The sequence below is a fragment of the Lichenostomus cassidix genome, chromosome Z (genome assembly GCF_008360975.1).
Source record: "Lichenostomus cassidix isolate B80296 chromosome Z, HeHo_3.0, whole genome shotgun sequence".
Lineage (NCBI taxonomy): Eukaryota > Metazoa > Chordata > Aves > Passeriformes > Meliphagidae > Lichenostomus > Lichenostomus cassidix.
The window spans coordinates 51166618-51191662 of NC_139511.1; the positions used below are offsets into that span (position 1 = coordinate 51166618).

At 38.8% G+C, this 25045-nt stretch overlaps 1 protein-coding gene across 1 annotated transcript in view; it reads left to right on the forward strand.

Moving 5' to 3' along the window:
* The window catches only part of SV2C (synaptic vesicle glycoprotein 2C), a 114944-nt gene that overhangs the window by 15079 nt on the left and 74820 nt on the right, over positions 1-25045 (forward strand). The window contains exon 2 of the mRNA XM_085041923.1: positions 13885-14588. Within this exon, the coding sequence (XP_084898049.1) occupies positions 14009-14588 (580 nt within the window). The 5' untranslated portion in view covers positions 13885-14008. The remainder of the gene's footprint in view (positions 1-13884; positions 14589-25045) is intronic.

Genomic DNA, 25045 nt, shown 5'->3' on the forward strand with positions numbered 1-25045 from the left:
TGTTCCAACAGACTTTGTTTACCCTGTGAGTCTCACTGGGACCCCTCACCCAAGCACCTTCTGCCTGGTAATTCAGGACCTCTAGTTAAGATCAGGCTTCAGCCTTTGTGAGAGTTGCCAGAGAGTGGCAACCATGAGACTGCTCCAGCAGGGAAGAGAGGACAGGAGATGAGGAGGACCACAGTGTAGGCAGGGCAGTGCTTTCACTGATGGAATATTGTCCTGAGGCAGAGTGTACAGACATGGTGAGAGCAACAGTTTTCCATCAGCAGTCCGGTGCTCATCAGACAAGGTAGGGCAGTGTTACATCGAAGATCAGTCACAGAAATCCAGTCTTGATATTCAGGAACAAAAAGGGATAGGAGAGAGGTACTTTATAGTGAAGCTCAGGCTGATTTGTGGTGGCCAGGCCTGATCTTAAGAGGGAACTTGAGCCCATGGCAGAGGATTGAGGTGTCTGGAGGGGGCACTGGGTGAGTCTGGGCAGGTGATTTAGGCTCTTTGAAGCATTTGGAGCCCTGACAGCCAATTAAAACTCTACAAGAGGAGAAAGAAAAATGGTTTCAAAGCAGGGAAGTCCAGGAAGATGGTGAACTTCACTGCTGGGTGTCAAACATTTTAAGAACCAGACTAAGAATTAGGCTAAGAATAAGATGGAATACTGAGGATCTCAGTGAATCAGAGAATTGTTTATGTTCATAAAGCATAAAGGTTGCTGAGTGCTATTCTGCTTTAAAATAAAATAGAAATTGTTTGTATGACAGAATTTATTTCTGAGATGTTTCAGCTCACCACACCTTTTTGCTGTGTGAATTCAAACATAGGGAACAGAACATTTTTTTAAATTGGAAAGTAGGTTGTTTTCAAAATAAGCTGCAGAAAGCTTACCGAAATTGAAAAAGAATGTTCACCAGCTCTTCTATCTTCATTCTGTGCTTTTAATGGCAGAGCACTGTGTTTATTCAGTTGTGCTATCCATCTCTACATATTCTACCCAAGGGAAGAAAGCCACACTGAGGTAGTGTTCAGATTGCATAATGTACTCTGAGATACAGATAAATCCCATTTTGTTAGAAGCCGAAGTTACTGAATCTGAAAAGCTTGGGACTGCTGTATTTTCAGTACAGACCATTCATCTGTCCATTATTTTAGTTGCTTTTTGTGGTTCCTTCTCACCTATATTATCAAGTCGACAAAATAAAGGCTTATGTAGTTCAGTGGACCAAGCACTGGTGTAAAATATAAGCTGCTAAAGTATTATATTTGTGATTTAATGGGAGCCATACACCTACAAGCACTTTGATTCATTTACTTGAGGTTTTCTTGTACCTGCTGAAAAACCATATGTGCTAGGGCACATAGAGAGTGTGCAACCTTCTATAATAGTGTGATTCAGGCTAAAAAACTGAAAACGTATAGTCAATATATTATGCAGTTTGAATCTGGCTAAAATATGAGTTAATGGTAAGCATGACAAAGTCTTTTTTCCCCAATGTGGAATAAAATGATGCAAAAAAATTATACAGTTGTAAGTCAAGGCAGCCTTAAGTAAAATGCAGTTGGATTTTTAGCAGCAGCATTTGTATTTAGGGAGGGTAGAGCATTCGTGATTTCCTTTCTTACCTAGTTAAGGCTTGGTAGACAATGAGTCAGCCATCGTTGTGAAAAAGTAATTTCCACCTGAAACGGTTACATTTCCCCACAGGGAGTGGTAAGATTTTATGAGTGTGCAGAATCTCTTTTTTAAGTGCAGCAGATCTAGCACTTTATTTGAGTATCAGGTTCCATAATCTTTAATAGCTCAGGTATATTTGAAGAAGAGAAACACATTACTGTGATCACAGCCCTCCAGTAAAAACACTGCATGTGACATGGGGCAGGAAACAATTCTAGGAAAACACTAAAAAACCAGGATGAATTAGAAAAGATTGGTGTACAGGATTTGGAATTTACACAGTACAGTTTTTGTCAGCCAAATAATTTAGAATATATCCTGTTCTTTAAGAATAACAGAAGAAATCTAAGGTGGATGTAAAACCAAATTATTTTGCAAGAAGAAATTTCTGAGTCTTGGTTGTTCTTGTACAAAAATGAAAACAATGTAGGATTGCAGGCTACTTTCAAAGTACAGTAATCTGTTAATTAACCTCCTTTTTTATGTGAGATGCCAAGATATTTGAAGAGAGATCATAAACTTTTAATTACTTCAGAATGAAAAAGAACGTAAAACTACATAAAGCTTTTAAATTCACTTTCTACTTAAACTTGTGAGACATTTTTGCTATTTATAAATCTTATAAATATTTATGTATGTATTTGGAAAACTCTGAAAATACATTTTGCCTAGGTACCTGATATCTGCATATTATCAGGCTGTTTCTCTTACAGCCCTCTATGGATGTTCTTTCTGTCATTCTTGAGTATAGCTGAGTTCCCATATTGATGAATTTCCATGTCACAGAATCTGAAAGTCATTGTTACTTTTTATGTGCAAGTATACTCCTTTTCAACTTTGTTATGGCCTTATTCTGTGTAATGATTTGTTCCTGCCGCACATCTTTTACTTCTGTAGTTACACAGCTTTCTATTTTGAGTCTGGGTTTTTCTGAGTTGTTTTCTCTTAGAAGTAGTAAGTTTATGGAAAAACACAGTTCAAAGAGCAATGTGTTGAAATTACCAAATACTAATTTAAAAATGTATTTTGATGCCTGCCCATGTCAAGTTTGGCAAGTGATCTAGTTTTTCTGTGTTTAAATTGCCACTATTTCAAAGCAGGAAAGAGAAAATTACTAAACACTCTGCCTGTATGGTTTATCTAAGGAGCTTATCTTAAAGGAAATTTTTGCACTTTTGAGTGTTAATAATCTAAAGCATTTGTTACTTATTTCCTATATATCCTAATTAATTTGCAATAAGAAACATAAATGCTATCTGCAATCTAATTTTATTTTTTAAAAAAGAACAAAAATAGCAGGAATAATGGCATTTTTTGCATTTCAAAATCACTAGAGATCAAACATTTTGAACTAGAGCAAAACCACAAAGACACTGGCACTTTTATAGCATGTGACAGGGATGTGACAAAAATCTGATACATATTTCAGATCTGTTCAGCTCTGACATCTTTGCCCAGTGCTTCTCCAAAATGGACTTTGTATGAAAACAGATGACTTTTTTCTTTTCTCATGTGGGCAATAGTTGCATAAGCAGTTTTAGCTAACTGTTTAGGGACCTAAATTGTCACCCATCTTCTATGGTCTGCTGAGCTGTCTTTTATTGTCTCTCTCTCTCTCTCTCTCTCTCTCTCTCTCTCTCTCTCTCTCTCTCTCTCGTTTACCAGACTGGATCCTAAACCTTTTCAGCCATTCTGTGAAAGATATATTTGTACACTGACATATTCAGCACTGAATGCTTAATTTTCATTTATAGAAATAGAGCTCTTCATTTAATGTAGGAAAATTATTTTTTTTAATGTGCCAGAATGATAGAGTAATTTGGGTGGAGAAGGATCTCTGGAGGTTATCTAGTTTAAGATTTGGATTTAAATAGTTCAGAGCCTTGTCCAGTTGAGTTTTGAATACCTCCAGTGCTGGGAACCCTAGTGCTTCTGTGTGTAGCCATGTAGTCTGGAGACTTACCATGAAGGATTTCCAAAGTGACCCAGCTGTCATGGTGGAATGTGTTCAGCCTGTTATTCACCTGAATCCTCAGGTCCATGTGTGTGGACTTAAGGAAATGACTTAAATCTAAACTGTGTAAATATTAATTTATTTAAAAGAATATATTCCCCATCTTAAATTTCCATTTTGTTGTAGTCAGATTTATGAGCTATGGCAATAATATACCTCTTTATTAAAATAGTTACCAGAGAATGCTCTGTTTGTTCATTTCCTTCATTGCATTCTAGCACTAGTGGGATAACAGAGGCAGGAAAAACCAAGCTATGCCACTCTGGTGGTTTGACCCTGTATGAATGCCAGGTGCCCACCAAGCTGCTGTATCACTTCCCTCCTCAGCTGGATGGGGGAGAGAATATGTAATGAAAATCTCATATGTAGAGTTAAGGACAGGGAGACACCACTCACAAACTACTGTCACAGACAAAATAGACTTGATTTGAGGATCTTACTTTATTGCAAAGAAAATCAGAATACAAAAAGAGAAACTAAAATAGATACTAAACTACCTCCTTTCACCTCACCCTTCTTCACAGACTCAACTTCACTCCCAGTTTTATCTGCCTCTTTCCTCCTTGCAGAGGGATGAGGACTGGGAGTTTTAGTCAGTTCATCACGTGTTGTCTCTGCCACTCATTCCTTCTCGTGGGGAGGGATCCTTAATCCCTTCCCCTGCTCCAGTGTGAGGCTCCTTCCATGGGAGACAGCTCTCCATGAACCTCTTCAACATGAGTCCTTCCCACAGGCTGCAGTCCTTCACAAACTGCTCCAGCATGGTTTCCCCATGGGATTGCGAATCGTGCTGTAAATCTGCTTCAACATGGGCTCCGTTTTTCATGGGGCCAAAGGTCCTGCCAGGACACTCCTCCAGCTTAAGTTCTCTCCATGTGATTACAGTCTCCTTCAGAGGCATCCATCTTCTCCAGCGTGAGCTCCTCAATGGGCTGCGGATAGATCTCTGCTCCTCCATGGGCTGCAGGGGCACAGCTGCTTCACCATGGTCTTCACCACAGGCTGCAGGGGAATCTCAGCTCCAGTGCCAGGAGCACCTCCTGCCCCGCTTTCTCCTTTGACCTTGGTGCCTGCAGCGCTGTTCCTCTCGCAGGTTCTCACTCCGCTGTTCTCCAGCTGCAGTTGTGCAGTTTTCATTTTTCCTCCTTAAATATGTTATCCCAGAGGCACTAACACCATCGCTGGTGGGCTCAGTTTGGCCAGCAGCAGATCCATCTTCCAGCCAGCTGGCACTGTCTCTGCCTGGACATGGCAGAAGCTGCTGGAAGCTTCTCACAGAAGTCAGTGTCGCCATCCTGCAAGGAAAACCTTGCCACACAAATGCAGTACACCTACCAAGCACAAGTATTTATTTTTTGAATGAACTTGTGATTATTTCTATCCAGAGTTAGCTGTTTCTTCTGTTTTGTTACTAAGTTGGAAGGAGACACAGACAGGACAGCTGACTCCAGCAGACCACATGGCATCTTGCTCAACACAAAAACTGGGGGGAAGAAGGAGTGGGGAGAACATTTGGAGTTGATGGCATTTGTTTTCCCCAGTAACTGTCATGTGTGATGGGGTCCTGCTCTCCGTGAGATGTCTGAACACCTGCCTGCCCACGGCAGAAGTGAACTAATACCTTGTTTTGTTTTATTTGTGTGTGGCCTTTTCCTTATTAAACTGTCCTTATCTCAACACAGGATTTCTTCAGCTTTCACCCTTCTGATTCTCTTCCCAACCTCACCAGCACAGGAGTGAGTGAGCAGCTGTGTGGGGTTTGGCAACTGTCTCGGGTTAAACTACCACAGTGTAGTATGGGGAACAAGCAGCAGGAATTAGAGGTCTGTGTGCCAGGGCTTTGATTTATTGTGTTAACAGAGACATGGTGGGACAGCTCACATCAAGGACCGACTGGGGAAACAGTGGTGGAGTTTTCCTTGAAACATGTGGAATGTACTGAGTTCTGGAAGGGAAGGCCAATACCCCAGAGGGCTGTGCAGCCCTTCAGAAGGACCTCAACAGGTTGGATAGAAGGGCAGAGAAGAACATCTGAAATTCAGCAAAGGCAAATACAGGGTTCTGCACCTGCGGGAGAACAACCCCAGGCACCAGCACAGGCTGGGGCTGACCTGCTGGGGAGCAGTTCTGCAGAGAAGGACCTGGGAGTCTTGGTGGACAGCAAACTGTTCATGAGCCAGCAGTGTGTCCTGGTGGCCAAGCAGGCTGAGGGTATCCTGGGGGCACTAGGAAGAGCATTGCCAGCAGGTCATGGTAGGTGATCCTGCCCCTCTACTGAGCCCTAGCAAGGTCTCCCCACGAGTGCTGTATCCAGTTCTGGACAAGAGAGATATGGAGTGAATTCAGTGGAGAGTGGCAAATGTGATGAGGGGACTGGATCTTCCAAGATGTTCTGAGTGAGGTTCCATTTACTGATGGAACTGGGCCTCTTTAGCATGGAGAGGACTGAGAGGGGATCTTCTCAATGTGTGTCAGTACATGAAGTGGCAGTACCAAGAGGATGGACCAGGCTCTTTTCAGCATATAGTGCCATGCAATAGAACAAGAGGCAATGGGCAGAAACTGATGGACAGGAAATTCCACCTGAATATGAGGAAGAACTTCTTTACTCTGTGGGTGATTGAGCACTGGAACAGATTGCCCAGAGAGAGCAATCTCTCTTTTTCAGTGAAGATATTCCAGAACCATCTGGACACAATCCTGTGCCATGTGCTCTGGGATGGCCCTGCTTGAGCAGGGAGATTGGACAAGGTGAAGGGCCCACTGTGGGCCCTCCCAATCTGACCCATTCCCCTGATCGTGATTTCATTCTATGTAAGTGTATGTATGCCTAATATATTAACTACACATCTATACTGATAGAGTTACTCACAATTTTACTATGTTAATTTTTTTTTTTTTTGAGCTAGACTCATTGGTGTATTTCATGTTTTCTGCTCAGGGTCATTTTGTTTTAAGATTCACCTGGAATTACTCTGTCTTTCCATTTGCTTTTTAGGTAAATTGATGTATGCTCAGTTTCTTCTCAGATTCCACAGCTGAAGTAGACCCTCACCAGAAAAGCTTATTATGTTTTTCTTGGTTTTAGTGTTCATCTATTTTCTCAACATATTTTGATAAGGATTTTGTCTGAGGGTCAATGATGAAATAGGCTTTCAGTTATAAAAAGTATTAATATAGTTTGTCTGTTTGCTCAAGAAAGGTAATATTACACTGGAAGAGGAGTAGGTCAACGTGAATTAGGATTCTCAGATCTAGCATCAGTCTGGTGTCAAGCTTGTGAAGCAGAAAAATAAGATGGAAGTACCAAGTTCAGGAACTACCATCCTGCAAATGTAACAAAGGAAATGAGAACAGAGGAATTCTAAAAAAGGATTTTTCCCCCCAACTTTTCATATCCTGTTACAACCAATAAAAAGTAACAGATGTTAAAGATAAAGAAAAAAATAATATGCGCTTTGAATGAATAGCAAAATGACTGGCGAGCAGCATGGATTAAAAAAACAGGATGCTGAAGTACCTTTTAACATTATGCCAAGCAACGACTGCTCACTTACCAGCATTTATTGATCACAGCAGCTGATTCCCCATGCAGAGGCCAATATAGACCAGCATCAGATAAAGACAGAATTGGCAGAACTGAGAAGAGCCTTGAGACTCTCATTCTGCAGGTGCAGGGATGATGTGCCCCAGCAGAAAGTCATCAGAATGAAAAGCTGATCATTTTCAGAAAGTTTTTCCCAGTGGAATCTGAGACTGTGACCCTGTATTTACTCCTGAAAGAAAAGAGGCAAGCATTCTTTATATTTATAAGGAAAGACATGTAATTCCAGCTTGTAATACAGCTTGCCCTACAAGATGCCCTTCAACCTGTCTGAGTTTTCCCTAAGCTCCAGTGATATCCTGTGGCATCTGTCAGTCTAGTATTTCTACAGTTGCTGTTTCAAAGTACCTGCACATCACAGATTTGTGCAGAGCAATTTCAGAAATGGCTGCTTCAGTGGTTGAGGCTTGTCCTGTTGCATTTGCAGATTTTATTCCCTTTGGACAGTGCATTACTTTCTTATTTTACTTCCAAGGTAGAACTCCTTGGCTATTGTTTTTAGAACTTCTCTCTTGATGCTTTTAAAATATGTTTTTTTATGTATCTATCCCAAGGTTTCTGTCTTCTTCCTAGTGAGTGGAATTTTTTCTGCCTTCTTTTGATCTCAAATGATTCATGACTGCCAGTGGGCTTTTATTTTCAGAGAAGACTTGTCTGCTTTCTGTACAGCAGCAAACATGATGATGGCAGTTACAAGGCAGAAATTGCTAGTTGTTGTGCTTTTGGTAGAGGGTTTTGCTTGTCCAGCTGCTTTGTGCTGTTCCCTCATCATTGAATTGAAGGATGATTTTTTCCACCGTGACAATTAAAAAGTACAAAACATATTGGAAGCACGTACCCTGAGGATGAAAGTGAATTTTCAGAAGTGGGTAGGAGAAGAGGGATAGCCGTTGGCTTCAGAGGTAGCAATTTTCTTTTACAATTTTTTTTCTACTTTTAAGGCAGACTTAAAAATGCAGAAATATGTTTAAATATGTTTGGTTAAAAAGAAATTTTAAAAAATAATGAAATTTCAACTTTCCTAAGATTTAGGTAGTCATTCAGGTAATGTTGGTACAGTATGAAATCTCATCACCTTTTACTGACGAGACTTAGTTTATGTCATTCAGGCTGGATGATGTTTGATCCTTGTCAATAGTTGTAGAACAAATCAATGCATTCAGCTTGTGGTAACCACCACTCAACACAGATCCTGGAAATGCTCATTTAAGAAGTCCACAGGAAGCATGGTAGAGTATTCAAAGAACAAATTAAAACCACAGTGTTGGAAGAATATTTAAATGAACTCACTATGTCTTTAATGAGAATGGTTTTTTTTTAGGGTTTAGACAGGTAAAAGCGACATTTAGAAACTCAAAGTAGCCAAATAGTAATCAGACTGATTGCAAAACTGACAAAAGCAATGAAAACTCTGTTTTTTACATACAGTAAGGCAAAACATGTAACAAATTTTAGATTAAAAAAAAAGAAAAAGAAAATTAAAACCAGCTGACTAATAAAGTTTTTTCTTTTTGTATGTGCTATTCTCTATTAACAGTTTAGATAGCAAGACATCTCAACGTATGTCCTCTGCTTTGTTCAATCACCTTTTCCTAGAAAAGTAGGCTTTTGATTAAAAAATAAATGAAGGAAAGGATCACTCCACTGTAGAGTCCTTACAGTTGTGTTGCTGTAATTTAATTAGTAGATATGGCTATTTCGGTTTTGTAACACTGTCTAGCCTGTTAGGAGTGCATTGAGCTGAGGCTAATTCTAAGGAATTAGATGTTGTTATTACAACCAGAGAGTAGATAATATCTTCCCTTGCTGTCAGTATTAAAGCTTTTTTTGTAGGTCAAAAGAAAGCATGAAAAAAGCTTAATAAGAGATGGTGGTTCATAGATGAAACTTCAGTCCGGACTGTGACCTTAGGTGGAACTGTGGATCGAAGGGGTTTAGAAGACTGAGTGTATCTAATAAGAGTGAGCTGAATTAGATATGATTGTGTCACTGTTATGTGGCGCTCATAAAACTTACCAACATCGTACCACCTTTCTTTAGGATATTCTTTGAAAGATATTTAGAGCATAGAAGTAATGCATGGTGGACAAATATAGTGGAAGTATAAAGTGAAGAAAGTCCTGCTTCCTAATTTTGCACCTATAATTTTCTACTCTGCCTCCCTTGGATAATTTATTTTTACAATATTACTGAATTTTTATCACATATTATTCAGTTAAGGTTTCCAGATTTTCACTGGACAGAGTTTATAGTTTTTGTCTTAGGTGTGTATTTGGTCTAATTTCATTGTACTGTTAGATTTTTGGCACGTACTGCCTTAAGCAGAGCTTTTGCAGATCCTCGTTTCATGCTTATGTATCCAGCTGTAAGTGAGGAGGAGTGAGGCCTGTGATCAAAAGCACTGTGATGTTGTTTAAGGGAGATGGTATAGCAGACCTTACCCAAGAGTGTGTCTGCCCAGCCCAGTTCAGTGCCTCAGAGCTCCAAACCCTCTGTCCCAGGGCTGGACACTGTGCTCTCACTGGCCAGGGAGCCATAAGGCTAGCTCTGGTTTTGTCTGCTCTTTGCAACCGGCGGTGGTAAAGGAGGCAAGGAGGGTCTATGTGTCATGTCCATGGAAGATTTTATTCACATGGCTGCACCAGAGGCCAAAGACCTCCCAGAGGCAGAGATGCCCCATAGGCGAAAACTTCACATGCACAGACACACGTGGTGCACAGACATCCACATGCATAGGCAACAACATGGTGGAGGGTGAAGAGTTTTCTAGAGAGACAGAGGGGCAGAGACAGTTTGTGAATTAACATAGTTCAATTGCCTACATTTAACCTGGGGTATAAAATAATTTGACACATTAAGGCAGTAAAATTGAAAGTAGTTATGATCTAACCAAAGATTATACCTTCACATGGTGACTGATTTCTAGCAACAGATGAATTTGCGAAACACAAAATACCTGTATCCATCATTGATAATAAAAAACAAGAGCAGAAAAACAGAAATAAAACTAGAATCAAAATGTCAAGAAAAAATATGCATTTAAAAATACATGAACTTTGATTAGAACTGAGTTTTACTTTTTTTTTCCTTTAGAAAGGAAAAAGAATTAAAAAGAAAAGCAGAAATTATGCTCTATGAAATTCACAAGAGTACGTGAAATGGTGTAGCTACATTTGAGTGTGACTTCCAGATCTGTTCTGAAGACTTTATTATCTGAAGATATGCATGTAGTTAACATCACTTTTTAGAGTACCCAGTGAGTCTTCTCACGGCTTATATAAAGCAAAGATCTAAGTCTCTGTGGGAATGAATTTTCTGACTTATCAGAAAATGTCATAGATTTATACCTTTATGGGATGTCACTGATTTAATTTGTAATGTTCAACCTTTATTTCAGATGTAGCACAAGCTATACAAAATGCTAAATATGCTAAAAATTGTGAATGTAATTGAATGGAAAAGAATAAATATGAGAATAAATATTAGAGCAAAACAACAATTTGATTTTTTAAAAATTTTGATTTTGTGTATTCATCTTTAAGTGTTTTGAAAAAATCTTTTTGTAGGTATTTCTTGAAGTGGTATTTCTGCTGGTGGAAACACTACTTTTCTGGGACTTTTTTCAGTTTTAGTTGAAGGAATTAAATAGGAATGTGGTGTTTGGTTTGGTGAAAGCCAGCAAACATGCTGGATGAGAGGGCTGGTACGAACAAAAGTATATTGCCAGGCTATCATCTCTGCTTTTGCTGCTTTATGCTACTCAGGTAGTCATTAATCCTTACTCTTTCAGACTTTCCAGTTACTTACTTGTAGTAATCAGTCCAATGTAATTGAAAGGGTGGGAAGCTATCATGCATGGGCTGTAAATTATTCCTCTTTGTACTTATAACCTTAAGGCACAGATTTGAGTTCACTGAGAAAGCAAAGTGTTTTTAAAAAACAGTGTTCAAATTAAGAATTTTGCTTGGAAACTTAGGCAAATAGAGAGAAATTTCTGATTTCTGCCCAGATAGAAATTTTTCTCTATCTGTGTGCAGGTTCTTTGCTGGCAGTTATGCTCTTAATGAGTTTAAACAGGTGAAATTCCTTGTTGATGTACCTGGTTTATCACAAACTATGGTGTAAGTTCAGTTACTTTTGCAAATTTTTTTTTTTAATCTGTTGAACTCCTGAGGTAGGTGTTCTACAGAAGAACAAAGCATGGTTTTATCAGTGCTGCCACTTAGACATTTTGCTCATTTGGTATTCCCAAACTCCTGCTTTCTTCGCTCTCCCTCTCTCTCTCTCTCTCTCTCTCTCTATGTATATATACACCCTGCAGTAATAGGGAATTTCACAACCAAAAATCCTTAAAAGAAGACTGTACTCACTGAAAAAATAAAAAAAATATCAGTCTAAGAATTAGAGGAATTCAGTTTAGGTTAAATGGGTTGCATGGACACTGTAAAATTATCTAAAATCTAGGGACACATTGTATTCATTAACACTCAGAAAAGTACCTGTTAGGAGTTCATGAAGTTCTTGAAAGTATTTGTAGAGAGCTTCAGCAGATGCAGTGAATATTTTGATACATTCCATGTTCACTAACAGCTAGTAGATACTGCAGTCTCACACAGGTAAGAATGAGATACCTAATTCAGCACATAAAGGATAACTTCTAAGGAGCACCTTGAAAACAGAAAAGCTGTAATTAGAGAAACTGCCTTGGCATAAAATATTCACCAGGATGACCTACTTAAAAGGATCACCATGTACCTAAAGTCAGGCTACAGTTTGCAGTCATAAATATTACATCATGACTTTTTTAAGGCTACATTTCTCTTCCAGTAAATGCTTCAGTTCCCATGAATAGTTGAATAGTGCTATCACATCTGATTTCTTTGAAAAACATTCAAAGTGTATGAAATTAATCTAGAGGTAGATACTAAAAATAAAGACATTTTCTACTGTAGGAGAATTTCTATTATTTAAAAACTAGTGAAATATCTTTTAGCTTCTGAAGTAATGTCTGTGTGATTTTAGGCTTCATTTTTCTTGTGTCAGAAATACATCACATCCTTAGTTTATCTAATGCAATCTGTAATTTTTCCTATCCCTCAAAAGAGTATCAGCCCTAAAACTTGTGTCTAGAGTATACTTCTGGAGAGAGTGCATGCAACATAATGAATAAAGGACAACTTCTCAAAGAAATTCCCTGGTCTTCTCCCATGCAGCTCTGAGGGCAGTTCACACTGCTTTAGAAAGGGTAATAGGATAAGCTTCAGAAATTTCCAGCCATTTTTAGTTCTGCATCATATCTCACTGCCTTCTTAGTTGTACTACTGCAGCTTTTCTGAGGTAATGCTGGAAAATAGATCATTAAAATGATCATGGTTAAAAATAACTTTTTCCCCAAGCTGGAAGCAGGCAGTGTTTTCTTAGAGGCACTGCTACAGAAATTTTAGCCTGCTTTCTCCCAGAGGGGAGGCTTTTACAGTCTGTTGCACTGTCCAGATTCACACACACACAGACACACACCAGACTCCCTTAACTTTAGACACATGAGTAGTGGTGCAGTTTTGTAATTGATTTTAGCTGTTCTAGCTATGGACGGTTGCCAAAGAATGATCCTGCATTTCTTCCTTCTGTGTGCTTGCATGCTGCTGCCATTTCTTTCTCCTGCCCCTAGTGAAAGTGCAGATGTGGTGAGCAAATTCCCTTGCAGATAAGCCTGAAAACTGCATGGAGAAGAAGGGATTGCTTAGTCTTCAGTCTGCTCTTAACTCATTGTGCCTGAATTTGTGACCTTGGGGCTGCACAAGATGGAAAGATACAGCAGGGGAGCAGGGAGGAGGACTGGAGCAAAATGTCTTGTTGCTTTCATGCAGCTTGATTAGTGGGAACTCCTGCTGGACTAACACACTTTGAGATGCATTAGCTGATGATACACAGTTGATCCACTCTGCCCCTATGGTCAGTACGGATAGGGAAGAAAGGAATGTGTCTGTCCATGACTCAGGTATTGGGAATCTCCAAAGTGTGAAAGTGCCACCACTTCCACCCACACAGCTCCCCAAACTGAACTTTTTAGGGTGGGATTTCATATTGCTGAGACTCAGTGTGAATGCACTGTGAATGCATCAGCCAAATTCAGTCATTGGTACAGACTGGAGGAATATTAACTTCCTACAGGTTTTGCGTTAAGTAGAAGCCTGGAGAGATATTTCATGGTAACTCATTGAGAGAAAAGGTAGTATTTGTAGCCCTTTCTTGCAAGACAGGAAGTTCATATGTGAAAGTATACTGCAGACAGAGTCAATATGAATGTATGGTGCATGGAATTGCTTGGTTTCTTCCAGAATAAAACCTGGTATCCAGGATTAGACAGTAAATTGAATTCTGAAAACCAGTAGAGATATTAAATTTATCTTCAGCATGTTTTCCTTGTAACCTGTGATACTTGTATCTCTGAAGAAAACACAGGTTTTTATATTCAAAGCCCTGTATTCTGGTGTCCAGTGCTTAAATAAAGATTGGGATGGTTCTGTATTAATGTGAAGAGGCATCTGAAAAGTAGTGAAGTATAAATTTCTTTTCTCTTATATTTTTCAGGTTGGATATTACAGCTTCAGTCATACCTGGGCTTTTTCCACTGATGTCCAGCACACAGTAGACATTCCAAATAGTATTCGGCAGGTACCTCTGCAGCTTAGCACCAGTCTTTTTTTGATACAGGATGGAGGACACATACAAAGACAGGACTTCACTAGTGAAAGGGGCCAAAGATATTGCTAAAGAGGTGAAGAGGCAAGCAGTGAAAAAAGTGAATAAAGCAGTTGACAAAGCCCAGGATGGCTATACACAGAGGTCCTACAATCGATTCCAGGATGAGGAAGATGATGATGATTACTATGACCAAGGAGGAAATTATGGTGTAGAAGCTAATGATGATGAAGGATCAAGTGAAGCAACTGAAGGACATGATGAAGATGACGAAATCTATGAAGGGGAGTATCAGGGAATCCCCAACATGGGGCAGGGTAAGGATGACATGGTGGGCTTAGGTCAGTCTATGCGTGATGAATACAAGGATCGTCATGAACTGGAAACAGAGAGGAAAGCTGATGAAGAAGAGCTAGCACAGCAATATGAATTGATAATACAAGAATGTGGCCATGGTCGCTTCCAGTGGGCCCTCTTCTTTGTGTTGGGAATGGCCCTAATGGCTGATGGGGTTGAAGTATTTGTGGTTGGATTTGTGTTGCCCAGTGCTGAAACAGATATGTGTATACCCAATTCTGGATCAGGATGGCTTGGTAAGTAAAGTGTTTTTCTGTCTTTTTGCTATTCAAAGTGTTGCTTACAGTAAGCCTAAATATGTATTTGTCAACACAGATGCTGATACAAAAATATGCTCGTATTGAATATAAATAAGAAATAAAAAATATTAATGTTAACATTAATTGACATTAATTAATTAACATTAATTGATAATTTAATGAATATTGTAATTTTGCTTTTTGGATGATTGTTTTCTTATCTAGTCAATAAATAAATCACTAAAGAAAAAGACTGCACAGTAAAACTTAAGAGGAGAGGGGGACAAATTTTGTTTTCATATACAAGAGTAGATGTTCAGATGAATTAGTTCAAAAAAAGCGAAACCACAAAACCAGTCCACAGATGGAGAACTGGAGTCCTGCTGAAATTATACAGGTGTAATAAAGAGCAGATTATACAACTGTCTGGCAACATTTTCACACTGCATGTGAACCTTCCCAATGGTGAGACGAAATTCAGTCTCAAAAATGCAAAAAATTTCAGCGAAAGTACTGTACAGTATATAGCCTTTTTATCTTTTTGTCTTTAGTCCTTTTATACAAATGACTGTTATCTAGCCATCCAAAGAGAATAAGGTTTACTTAGGGTCAGGGAGACAAAAGAATGAACAAGAGCCTGGGGTGTACTTTCTGTGCCCATTCTGTTGGTGAGGATGGGCTGTGTGTCATCCCCTTGCCTGTTCCCTCCTGTGATGTGGGAAACAGGCAGGCTGAGCCAGCCTTGTGTGGCTTGGTGAGAGCAGCAGTGCTGCAACCAGGTCTGTGCTTGTCTTCCCTGGACACACCAGGGCACAGCAGGTAAAACAAGGCTCTCATGGGGCAGGGGTATGGAGAAAAGGGGTAGAAATGTTTCCCCAAGGAAGAAGAGAGGTAGGAGCCTGGGAAATCAGGACAGAGCAGGAAATGGAATGCATTTGTGTAAATAAGTGACTTGGGCCTGAAGACTATTACAGAAAAGGAGGACTTTTTGTAAGAATTTTAGAAGTTTTTGTTTTCTAGCAGGTGTGCTGCTTGTACCCTGCATCTCTGCAGCACATGGTTCTGTTGCAACAGACCTAATTTTAGCTTTTCTCAGTTTCCTGACATTGACACCAGCAGTTTGGCTGTGTGGGTTTCAATACAATGGACTGTACGGTCTCCATCATGAACATCTGTAAGCTGCCCCCAGGTGACAGGATCATGAGGAGAAACAGGAGAGGAGCTCCCAAATGACTGGGTTCTTTGAATCATTCTTTGCCGTTCAATCATTTTTTGTTAGAACCACTCTTCTTATGTGTACAGTGCAGTGATTAAACTTACAATGAAGGGAAATAAATTACTGAAGTTTTTATGGTTAAAGAGGCTGAATGCAAATAATCTGTTTTGTACTGCTTGTTTACACAAAATGCCAACGCCGTATGTGTCATGCTTGGACGTGTGAGCTTTCAGGTCTAATTCTCAAAGAAAGATGAGAAACAAAACTGGTACAAAATTGTATCACTAGATAAATGTCAATGTGTCAGTGCAGGTAATAACATACAAGGCATCTTAGAAAAGCGGTGAATGCCCAACTTGCTTTTTTAAACATGATTTTGTTCTCCAGTCCTTGGCAGTTGAGGACATCTTTAAAATCTGCACCTCAATTTTTATAATTTTTATATTGCTGGAACAGAAATGATTTATCTCAACCCCATTTTTTAAAATTCCTATAAACCTGTTTGTTTTACCACATGCACCCTTCTCAACAAATAGAACAGTCACAGTTGTCTTTGTTCTTCAGGACCACAAAACATAACCACCCAATCTGACTCCAATTTGTTTATATTGCATTGTATTTTCTACAAACAGTATTCTATTTAAAAAACTGCATGAAGCATATGGAGGTGCCTGGAATTAGGAATGGGGAGTATTGTCCCCATAATAGTAGGGGCCACAAAGATTCACATCCACCTGTTGGGGTCTTACCCATGTCAAGGAGGTTGAGGATTTCCCTGTCACTAGAGGTCTTATGATGCTGTCTTGAGATGTATGGGAATAACTCTGTAAATGTTTAACTAAAATTCAGTACAGAAACTGTTAAATACCTCATATTATGAGTATGTGTGTGTGTGTGTGTGTGTGTTTGTGTGTGTGTGTGTGTATAAATTGTGCTTGTTGACAAAATTAAGGTTACAGCTCTGGAAAACTCAGCTGTGCAGGTAATGTATTCTCATGCCTAAAAGATAGAAATTGTAATGTATCTTCCTTTTGTAACAATATAACACTAGCCTCAGTGTTGCGGTATTAACAAACAAATAATTGTGCACTAAAAGATTAACATACAAAAGCAGGAAGGAACAGAGATAAGCAATTTCTTTCCCAGTGTGTGTTGAAGGCATTGCAACACGTGACTGTTTTATCAATAATTTCACAAAAAAAAAAAAATCTTGCCCATTGTAACCAGAAATATGTCATAAGCTTCAAGTCATCAGTACTCCAGTGTACATATTGCTTATAAACAGAGTAGTACACTGCTTGCAGACAGCATAACCTTAATTCCAGTGACACAAAATATTCATTGTAGCAGTGAATGCTTAGTGAAAACATTTTTATATTGTCATAACTGGGCCCTCCCAGCCATGCATTTCAATTATCTTATGCTTGTGATTTCACTTCATAATTACATCCTAACTGGGGGTCTTCCAGACAGGCATAATTCTTTTTTTCATTATTAGAATTCCATAATCCAGAGGGTTCTAATGGCAGAATATTAAAGTCATAGGACTAATGCTAATAGTTATAATGTGAAATAAGTATACATACACAATATTTATTTTAGGCAGTTTTCTGGACTGTTAAGATACCCACTAAGAACATGTTAATTCGTCTTTGAAAAAGCGCTCATTGATTTGGTTGTAAAAACTGATTTATCATATATCATGCTGTGATAGTTTACTAGGGGACATGAGCTAATTAGAAACGTGACAATATTAATTGAGCTTCCCTGTTGCATTTCAATTTTTTTTCTAAATTTACTTTCACAAGGAAAATTTCCCAAAATCGTTCCATACTGACCCTTCCAGGAGCTTGAGATCACTGTTTATTGATCACCAGCAGCATTTCAGAGCCCATAATGTCACATAATGAGTGTGCTGATGTCATGAACTAGTTTCAAATTCTTTTGAATTAAATAATAAAACAATATTCTCTTAATCTCAAGTAAATGGTTTTATTAAAAAAAGGGAAACTGACTAGCTTAAATTCTCCAAAATTATAGTGCTATTTCACTAAACGTGAGAGAAAGGTGTTCTTGCCACATATATAACTTGGCTGTATTTGCCAACTCCTGCACGTAAGTTGACTCACACTGACCTCTTGGGTGCTGGCACCAATGTGGCAAGACTGTACCTTCATGAGACAGGTTGTAGGCTCTGGCCTAAAGATGTTTTTTTAATTCATTTCCTGTCTGCATCTTATCTCTTTGGTTTTATCAATCAGAAATAGACGGATTTTTGGTTAATTCCCAGGGCTCTGATTTGGGTATACTTTTCTACCTAACTTTTTTCCTGTCTCTGCATTCAGATTGGTCTTTTCATTCAGATGTTCTTAAGTTTATTGATTTTTTTCTTCTGTCAAATTTATATTATTGGCTTTTCTTTCCTCAGCATCTCTGAGCATGAAATACTGAAATACTGTTTTTTCTAAGCTAGGCAAATCTAGTCTTTCCCAGCTCTATCTGTTGAGGATGCCACGCCAGACCATAGTATCACTGATTCTCCATGGGATCTGCAAGTGCTCAGCCTTGTGCAGGACGCTTGGCAGCCACACTGCTGTCACCGTTGTTAGCAGCACATACAGGCTGACTCCTGCTTGGCTGGTCCCTGAGGCCACTCTTCATAGCACTGGCACATTTTTCAGACAGATACCTCCAGCCTTCCTTTGTACTTTATCATGGAATCACAGAATAGTTTGAGTTGGAAGGGACCTCCTAAAGGTCATGTGTCCAACCCCCCTGCAATGGACAGGGATGTCTCCAACTAGATCAGGTTGCTCAGAGGTTCATCCACCTCAATACTATAAAAAATCATCTGAACACCTCATGATTTAGTGCTTATCTTTAAACTTTTTTTTTTGTATGTGTATCAGCAAAACCTGACAACTGATTAACCTCTCTTTTTCACTGATTGCCATCCTTTTACAGAGGCCAGTTGGTCCTTGATGATTTCTAATAGTCGCCCTGGTCTGTTTTGAATCCCTATATGATCTTCTGTATGAAGTTTAGACTGAATGATATCTCGAGGGTGAATAGTCTTCTACTCTGTGCTGTCTTACCTTTGTGTTAACCAATGTGTTAGTCAAGACTAATACAAGTTCATAGACAGTACAGTAACAAATCTAGAAATAATTTTTATATGTAAAAGACATTTTTAGCTGATGAGTCAGTCATACAGACAGTTTCTTCCATCTAAAAAACACAAGTATTGTGGTAAATCACTGGACTGATAATGCAGGTGCTGTGAATATGAATAGCAGCAAACAGCTTGCCTTGGAAATTAAATTATTTTCTGAAACCCAACAGTTAGTGTCAAATAATTCCTTGATATAAGGCTTTTTTTTTTTTTTCTGTTAGTATCTGAATTTAATAATTAAATTTTGTGTAATATTTGTAGAAAGAAAAGTATCATAGACATAACTAGGTCTTCTGGGCAGAAGCAGTTCTCAATATGTGACAACGGCCTACCAGTTCTACATTGATTACCCATTTGCATATTAGCTGTTTCAATGCAATGCTTCCCACCTCTACTCTGTCTTAAAACCTACCAAACATAACCAGCACAATTCTAATCCACGCAGTCCTTTCTCTTTACATGAGAAGAAGTGCTCTCAAGAGATATGGTAGCTGATGTGCTTATAAGCTAAGAATGTTAAACAATCATTAAATTTTTGCCCTTCTTAATCTAAAGAAGTACTGGCTTGCCAGGTCCTTGCTACTTAATTTGATTCTGCTTTTGCAAGGTTCATTTTCAACAACTTTATATCCAACAAATACCTTCCTTGAAACTTATCAATGACAAATAAAAGTCCTTCACTTGGATCAGAATAACCCAAATCACTGGTACAGGCTAGATACTCCAGTGCTGAATAGAAAATAGCTCTGCAGACAGAACTGTGGTTTTTAGTGGGAAGCAAGTTGATATAGGGCAGCTGCATTGGTAAGAATGACCAGTAAGAGAAGAGTGTTTATTTTCCATTCTCAACACAGTGAGCCCACATGTTGGATTCTCTATCCACTTGTGGAGCCACCTGAAAATAAGAGTTTAATAAATTCAGGCAAATTTAGTAGAGGACCAGTAATGTGACAAGAGGAGTAGAATACTCAGAATATAAGAAGAAGCAAAAGGACCTGGTCTTATTTAGCTTGGAGGAAAGAGGTCTCAGAGGTGAATCTCTCTGTAGTATTTGACAAAAAAATTGAGAGAATCTACAGAGAAGGTGGATTAAAATCTTTCTCAGAGGAGCACAAGAGGTCAGAAGTCGCAGTCAGGGATTTTATGGTACAATGAAGAAAGTTCAGAGCGAGGTGGTCAACCACTGGGGGATGTGGCATAGAGAAGCTGTGGCCTGAAGCAATGTAATCTTGCCCTGAAGGTAACTCTGCTTTTAGCAGAGGTCTGACTAAAGCTCTTCAAAAATCCCTCCCAACTAAAATTTTTCTGATTTCATAAACAAAAAAAAAGAGTTGTCTGCAAATGTATGATACTTCTAAATATCAAATGCTGCAGCTGTTACACTTGAGTAAACTTTTAAAGAAAGGAGGGTTAGAACTCATGGATTGTACATAGGCTTGCTGTTTCAAACACAGACTGGTGACTAAATTAATTTAGGCAATATCATATAGCTTGAATCATTTGTTATCCTCTTGAGATCTGGCAGAAATCTGGAAGAATGTGACAGAATGTTGGTGAAAAAAGGGCTGCAGGACCTTAGTCTATCAGGACTATTTTTAAAATATTCGTGCATCAACATGCCTGGTGGGATTATTTACTGTTTAAGAGGTTTGAATTTTAATAGTTTGTCACAAAACTGTCCTTACACCGCAGTGAGAAAAATGCCTTCTGCTGTTGTAAGTAGTTATCGGTGTATAACATTGTTGTCTTTTATTGTTAAATATTAGTATAGGTCATTAGAGATGGATGAGATTTATTGCATGTTCCTGCATAAAATACAGTGGGAGAAGGTGAGTGTCTTCTGGTTATATGCCAGTTATTAGCATGGTACTGCATTTGTTACGACATAATACACCACAAGTGACATAAAATAAAGGAAACCCAGGCTCTGTTACACTATCTTTTACGGTTATGTTGAGCTAATAGATATACTCTTGGACACTTGAAAATTATAGGAGAATTTTTTTTTTTTATGGAAAGCATGTCGAAGGGTTTGGTTTCTTTTAAATTATTTCAGGGATAGGGAAAGAGATTAATACCTAGTTTTCTAATGTGGACACTTGGCCAATATATACATTTTATTCAAGAGAGTACAGATATCAAAAATGTTAGGTACTTATATATGGCTCTGATATATGTATCCACAAGAAAAGCATCTAGACAAAGAATAGTTACTGGAGCCATATCAGACCTTTGCTTATGAGGAATCTCATTGAAATAATAGTGAGGGTCTGTTGCACTTATAGTTAATAGTAGTAATAAATCTTAAGCAGCAATAGAAATATTTAGAAATAGAGCTGCAGTCATTGAAATGCATTCTAAATATTCCAGAGCAAGGTGAAAATTGGTTGGTAGGATTAATGTCTTATTCCTTCAGAAGGAGATGCTGGAAATACAAATGCCATCATGCGTGCCATTCACCTTTGGTACAGTTCAGTTCCCTTGCAATGACATTATTAAAGTCCTCTTACTGCAGTGCTTCTTCCTCTTGCCTTCCAAACACAGTTATTTGAGGGAGAAAAATTAAGAGACAGATCCTTATAATTTCTAAGCTGTTACAATATATGGACCAGTGAAAATGGATGTCTGGTTTCCTTTTCTGAGGGGAAAAAGGGGCAGTGGAGGGAATATGCAATGTGATTTTGTCTGTTATGAACTGGACTAAACCTGTATCACATGGAACATCACAGACTAGTCGCAAGACAGGAACTGGTAGCACGGATTTGAACCATTAATGAAATATAGTGTACTCAGTCCTCTGTGCTGATGCAGGCTCCCATTGCAAGCCACTATTTAAGGTGGATCATAGCTGCCCTCCTCTTCTGAGTATGTTGTTGTTCCCAAACCACAGAATCACAGAATCAATCACAGAATCACAGAATCACAGAATCACAGAATCACAGAATCACAGAATCACAGAATCACAGAATAGACTAGGTTGAAAAAGACCTTTGAGATCATCCAGTCCAGCTTGTGACCTAACATTACCATATCAGTTAAACCATGGCACTGAGTGCCTCATCAAGTCTTTTTTAAAAACACCTCCAAGGATGGTGACATGACCACTTCTGTGGGTAACCCCTTCCAATGCTGAATCACTCTTTCTTGGAATTTTTTTCCTATTATCTAGCCTAAACTTCCCCTTGACACAGCTTGAGGCTATGTCCTGTCATCCTGCCACTGGTCGCCTGGGAGAAGAGGCTGACCCCTGCCTGGCTAAAACCACCTTATTGAAGACAGTGTTAAAAGGGTGAACAGACCCATTTCAAATGTTTTTCATCTTTTGGGTTCTTTCTGCTTGCAGCTTTACTGAAAGGACCTACAGGAATCATTAAGTCCAACCCATTACCCTGTTCAGGACAGACCCAAAAATCACACCATGAACCTGAGAGCACTGTCCAAACACCTCTTGACCTCTGTCAGGCTTGGTGCTGTGACCACATCCCTGGGGAGCCTCTTCCTGTGCCCAGTCACCCTCTGGAGGAGGAACATTTTCCTTGATGTACAACCTAAATCTCCCCTGGCACAGCTTCATGCCATTTTCTTGGGTCCTTTCACTTGTCTCCAGAGAGATCAGTGCCTGCTCCTCCCCTTCCCCTTGGGAGGAAGCTGTAACTGCAATGAGGTCTCCCCTCAGTCTCCTTCAGCCTGAACAAATTAAGTGACCTCAGCTTCTCCTCATATAGCTTCCCCTCAAGGCCCTTTGCAGTTTTTGTTGCCCTGCTTTGGACACTTTCTAATAGTTAAATGTCTTTTTGTTATTGTGGCACCCAAAGCTGCCCCCAGCACTGGAGGTGAGGCTGCCCCAGTGCAGAGCAGAGCAGAGCAGAGCAGAGCAGAGCAGAGCAGAGCAGGACAATCCCCTCTCTTGCCAGGCTGGCCATGCTGTGCCTGATGCCCCTCAGGACAGGGTTGGCTCTCCTGGCTGCCAGGGCACTGCTGACTCATGTTCAACTTCCATATCCCTTTCCAATGGGCTACTCTCCAGCCTCTTGTACTGTTTATTTGCACAGAAAATTAAAGTTAAATAATTATTGTTTGTAGTTTTCTTCAAATCTCTGTCTCAGAGATTGATTTTGTCTAAAGTAATCTGAAATTTTTGGGCTGCTTCTTTGCTCATGACAGGTTATTTTCTGTCTCTGCCTATCCCATCACAGATCAGCAATTTTACCACTTACATCACACAAATTTATAGTCCTACAGAAGTGGCCAAAAGAAGGAAATGCTTCCCAGAGGAAAAGCCTGAGGGCCATGTTGATTTCACACATTTAATTTAGCTGTCGCCTTCACTTTTCGCTCCCTCTCTCAACTGCCATGGGATCCCTGGCTGACAATATATCACTTCTTAAATCAATCAAGAGATTTTTAGCCAAACTGAACATTTAAAATATGATGGTGCACTCTCTTCCAAGTATCTGTTTGGTTCATTCTGCGACAGAGTTTAGTTATAATCTGCAAGCTTTCATAATTTTTGTGTGGCTTTGAATTTTTCATCTTGCATCAAATGCTGAGCTATGAAATGAAAGAGAGAATGTATGAGCTCCTTGTCAAGAAGACCGAATATTTTCACAGAGAAAGTGTTAATGAACTTCATTAAGACATGGAACAAACATAATTTAATGGCTCATGGTCACAGCTGAGTAAGTATCTTCCTAAGCATTTAATCCTTGAATTTAATCAATCAAGGATTTCAAAAACTGTCAAAGTTTGACTTGTCTGTTTATCTTACACCATCAGTATTTTGAAGAATCGAAAGAAAATTGTATGTTATTATAGACACAGTTTGAAATAGGTTCTTATGCCAGACCTTTGGCTTATTTAAGGGAATGTCAGCGTGGAAAAGTATGGAACATAAACAATTTTTTAATCTACTCTGGCTCCATTTTACTGCAGATATAATTATCTTGTGACAATGGGTGCATCTACTCTCACTGGACACACTTGCTTCACTTGTTTGAAGTATCAGTTTATGGTTGTTTCAAATGTATGGAATATCACTACTTTCATAGCTCATGCAGAATCAAAGTGGTGCTTGTACAATATTATACAATAAATACTTATATGAAAGAATAATACGAAGTCACTGCTAGAACAGATGCTTGAATATGACATATGTACACTTTTAAGAATATTCTCTTCATGCAATTACTTTTTTAGCAACAGCTGTAATGGTAGTTAAAATCTGTCCAGGATACTGTGATTTACTGACATTTATAATAAAGTTTCTTTTTTCATTTATTCTTACTCATTTTTCAATGCTTTGTCAGCCCAGCCCTATACCGAACAAAAAGTCTTGATATAAGGGAACAATATAAATTTAATATTTTGTAGTTTCACATGCTACTAACAGGCCACAGGAGTCTGGGAGGAGTTACAAATTTATTATGTAAGCAGAACTGTGGGTGACTTAGGGAAGTTCTAGCTATATATATGTGTATATATGTATATATATGTATATATATATTTTTATTTTTAGCTAGAGAATTTCAGATTTTACTCCCAGATCAACTCTACTTACTACTCAGACTGCTAGACAGGCACTTCCATACTGCTAACTGGAAAATGTTGTTCCCTGGCTCTACTAAACCTATGACTTGTTTACACAGCTTGTCTGCTCCAGCTAGAGGAAAAAAACAAGATGTTTTGATGACACATTATATATGCCAATTTATTCTAGCTTTCTTAACAGGTAAACTTTAATCAGGATAAATATGTAATGTACAAAGTATTTTCAAAGACTCACAGAAACCTGTTTAACAGGCAGAAAGATGTTTTTATATAACGTTTTGAGGGAATTGTAGAAAGTTGGGAAAGTACTGTAAAGTAGAAAAATTAGGAAAATGGTGTAAATTGAAACTGGCTTTATATCCCTAGTGTTAAAAAAGGTCTGCATTCTCAATGATAGGCAAAGGTGGCCACGTGCAAATTGCTTAATGTCATTCTACCTGGACTGAAATTATTTGCTTTATACTGGCTAGCAGTGGAGAGTCTTATATGAATTTGAGAGAGTATGGATGAATATAACCC